Source organism: Myotis davidii, unplaced genomic scaffold, assembly GCF_000327345.1.
Source record: "Myotis davidii unplaced genomic scaffold, ASM32734v1 scaffold38, whole genome shotgun sequence".
Classification (NCBI taxonomy): Eukaryota; Metazoa; Chordata; class Mammalia; order Chiroptera; family Vespertilionidae; genus Myotis; species Myotis davidii.
The window spans coordinates 5,533,297-5,535,826 of NW_006291383.1; the positions used below are offsets into that span (position 1 = coordinate 5,533,297).

At 50.9% G+C, this 2,530-nt stretch overlaps 1 protein-coding gene across 3 annotated transcripts in view; it reads right to left on the reverse strand.

The window, feature by feature from the left end:
• Positions 1 to 234: 234 nt before the first annotated feature.
• Positions 235 to 2,530, reverse strand: part of AAR2 (AAR2 splicing factor homolog) — a 19,820-nt gene continuing 17,524 nt past the window's right edge. For all 3 annotated transcript variants that reach the window (XM_006764529.2, XM_015564453.1, XM_006764530.2), the window contains one exon: positions 235 to 1,518. In XM_006764529.2, coding sequence (XP_006764592.1) covers positions 1,351 to 1,518 — 168 coding nt within the window. In that variant the 3' untranslated portion in view covers positions 235 to 1,350. The remainder of the gene's footprint in view (positions 1,519 to 2,530) is intronic.

Below are 2,530 nucleotides of genomic sequence, written 5' to 3' on the forward strand. Positions count from 1 at the left end.
TGAAACTTCTGGTTATTATACAGATACAGGGCCTCAATCCTGCCAGGTGTTTCTGTCTCAGAAGCCCCAATGGTAACACGAGGCAACGCTGGCTGCTTGCCTCCTTCTGAGCCTGCAGAGGTTGGGTGAGTGTGTCCTGGTGCTCGGTAGGGAGGAGATGTGTGTTTATGGACAGTGGCCTGGCTGCTCTGGGATCTGGGCAGATTAACTGCAAAAGAGACTCACACAAGGGGATTTAGTCTCAACTCAAAGACTTTAATGTACATTATGCTCCTGGAAAAACATCTCCAAGGAAACAAGTGGAACCAGAAGGAATTCTCATTTAGAAACCTGGTGTGAGCTGCAGCCTTGGAAAACAGCACAGGGACTCTGATCATAGTACAGCTCGAGGTCAGGATGAGGGGCCTGCGTGCCTGAAGGGCATGCCCTCAGGACTCCCAGGCAACGTGAGCATCATTCCTCTTGTGGCTGAAAGCTCCCCGGCAGGAATGGAAAAATCTGGGCTGACCAGTCATCTCTAGAGCCTGAATAAAGGCACAGAACTCCAACAGGGCTGAGAAGCCTGCCCAGAGCAAGAACCTTTCTCTTGTGGAACCTCCGGGTCATCAGGAACAGCCATGGCGGCTCTGCTGAGCAACAGGGCCACACAGGAGAGGAGAGTTGCCAGTTCCCACTCTGGGTCTGCGGTCTCAGAGTAGAACACGTAGGAGAGGCACGGCATTCACAAGGCCCCTGAAGTCAGGGCCACAACAGTCTTGGGATTACCCGGTGGGACCTCTGGACAGGAGATAGGAACTTAGATGGAAAAACAAAAGCTGATGACTTGTCAGATGCAACCCAACTGTCTTCTGTGTTACGCCCTCCCCAGGCTGGGGCTCCTGAGTTTTCTGCGATGTATTCCCATTCAACAAGAGGCAGGTTGAAATTCTGGCTCATCTCCCTCTGTCCTCTGTTTAACTTAAAAGTCACCAACTGACATCTCACACCCCTTGGCAGTCCAGGGTTTCTTTCTTTCCAACCATCCTGTGGAATACGCAGTCAGTTCTCATTCAGAAGAAAGTAGGTTGCTGCAGAGGCAGGTCTCTCCCAAGAGCTTCTGTAAGAGTCCATCTGGAAGTCAGGTTAGCACCAAGGCCAGGCTGATGGGGAGGCCCACGAATGTGCCTTCAGGATGGGACAGCCTCTTTGGCACTGAAGGAATGTTATGTAGTGGTGAAGGAGGGAATTCTGGCTCCATCTCTGCAGAACCTGATGGGGCTGCTGTCCCGGCAGGTCCAGGTGAAGGGGTGAGCAGAGAGGTCAGGCTGCAGCTGGGTGGGAAGGGGTCTTCCCAGCTGAGAGCACTCCCAGTTAGCCCATCTCTACCCCTTCGGGGAGCTCCACAACCACCGGGGCACAGTCCTCAGGCTCCGCTGCAAAGTCCCACCGAAACTTCTTGGTCAAGTGAGCTTGGAACTTTTCAGCTTTCTGCCTCAGGGTGGCATTCACAGCAATGCTGCAGGCAGAGGAAAAGAAAACCTACAGAGAACAGAGGATAAGTCACTCCTGAGAACACGGAGGGAGTCGAGAAAGCTGTGGAAATTTCCTCATGGTGCTCAGCTCTCTGGGGCGGGAAAATAAGCTGCTGGTGGCACAGGCCCAGGATACCTGCTGTGCTCCCCCAAACCAAGAAACAAGGTCCAAACCCTGCTGAGAAGCTGAGGCAGGACCAGAATGGAAAATTACTATCTTGGGCAGAGAAGACCCATTACTCTGGCCCTGCCCCTGGGGAGATCTACTGGGCACCTGGGCAGTAACTCAGAGGAAGAGGTAGTAGCTATACCAGCTGGTATTAAAAGGACTTGGGGGACCCACAAGCCCCTAGATCCCATAAAATGACAGGCCTTAAGCCAATGAAGTTGAATTGCTGCTCTAAACTAAATGAGCCACAGGCTGCCAGTTAGAGGTCTCTGTTCCCCTTAAAAGCTGTCTTTGATGTTCTTTTTCTAAAATTGTGATAACACAAAGCTACCATTTTAACCATTTTTTTACATTATCATTTAAAAACCTGTGTTAAATATACATAACAAAATATTTACAAATTTTAACCACTTTTAAGTATACAGTTCAGTGGCATTAAGTATATTCGCGTTGTTATGCAACCATCACCACCATCCATCCCTTGAATTTTTTTCCATCTTTCCTAAATGAAACTCTGAACCCATCTTATCTAATAACTAGAGGCCCACTGCACAAAATTCGTGCACGGATAGGGTACCTAGGCCTGGCTGGTGATCAGGACCCATCAGGTTCCCCATCTCCCTGCCTCCCCGCCTCCCCACCTTCTCCATCCCTCGCTGCCCATATACTGCTACCATGTGGTTCCCTCCCACCTCCTCTTCCTTCCCTGGCTCCCTTGGCACCCCACCGCTACCACAGGTTGTCCACTATGTTCTGCACCATCCCCTGGTGGTCAGCACACATCATAGCGAGCGAACAAACTCCCATTCTCCTGGTTGAACTCCCAAGGGGACACTCTGCATATTAGCCA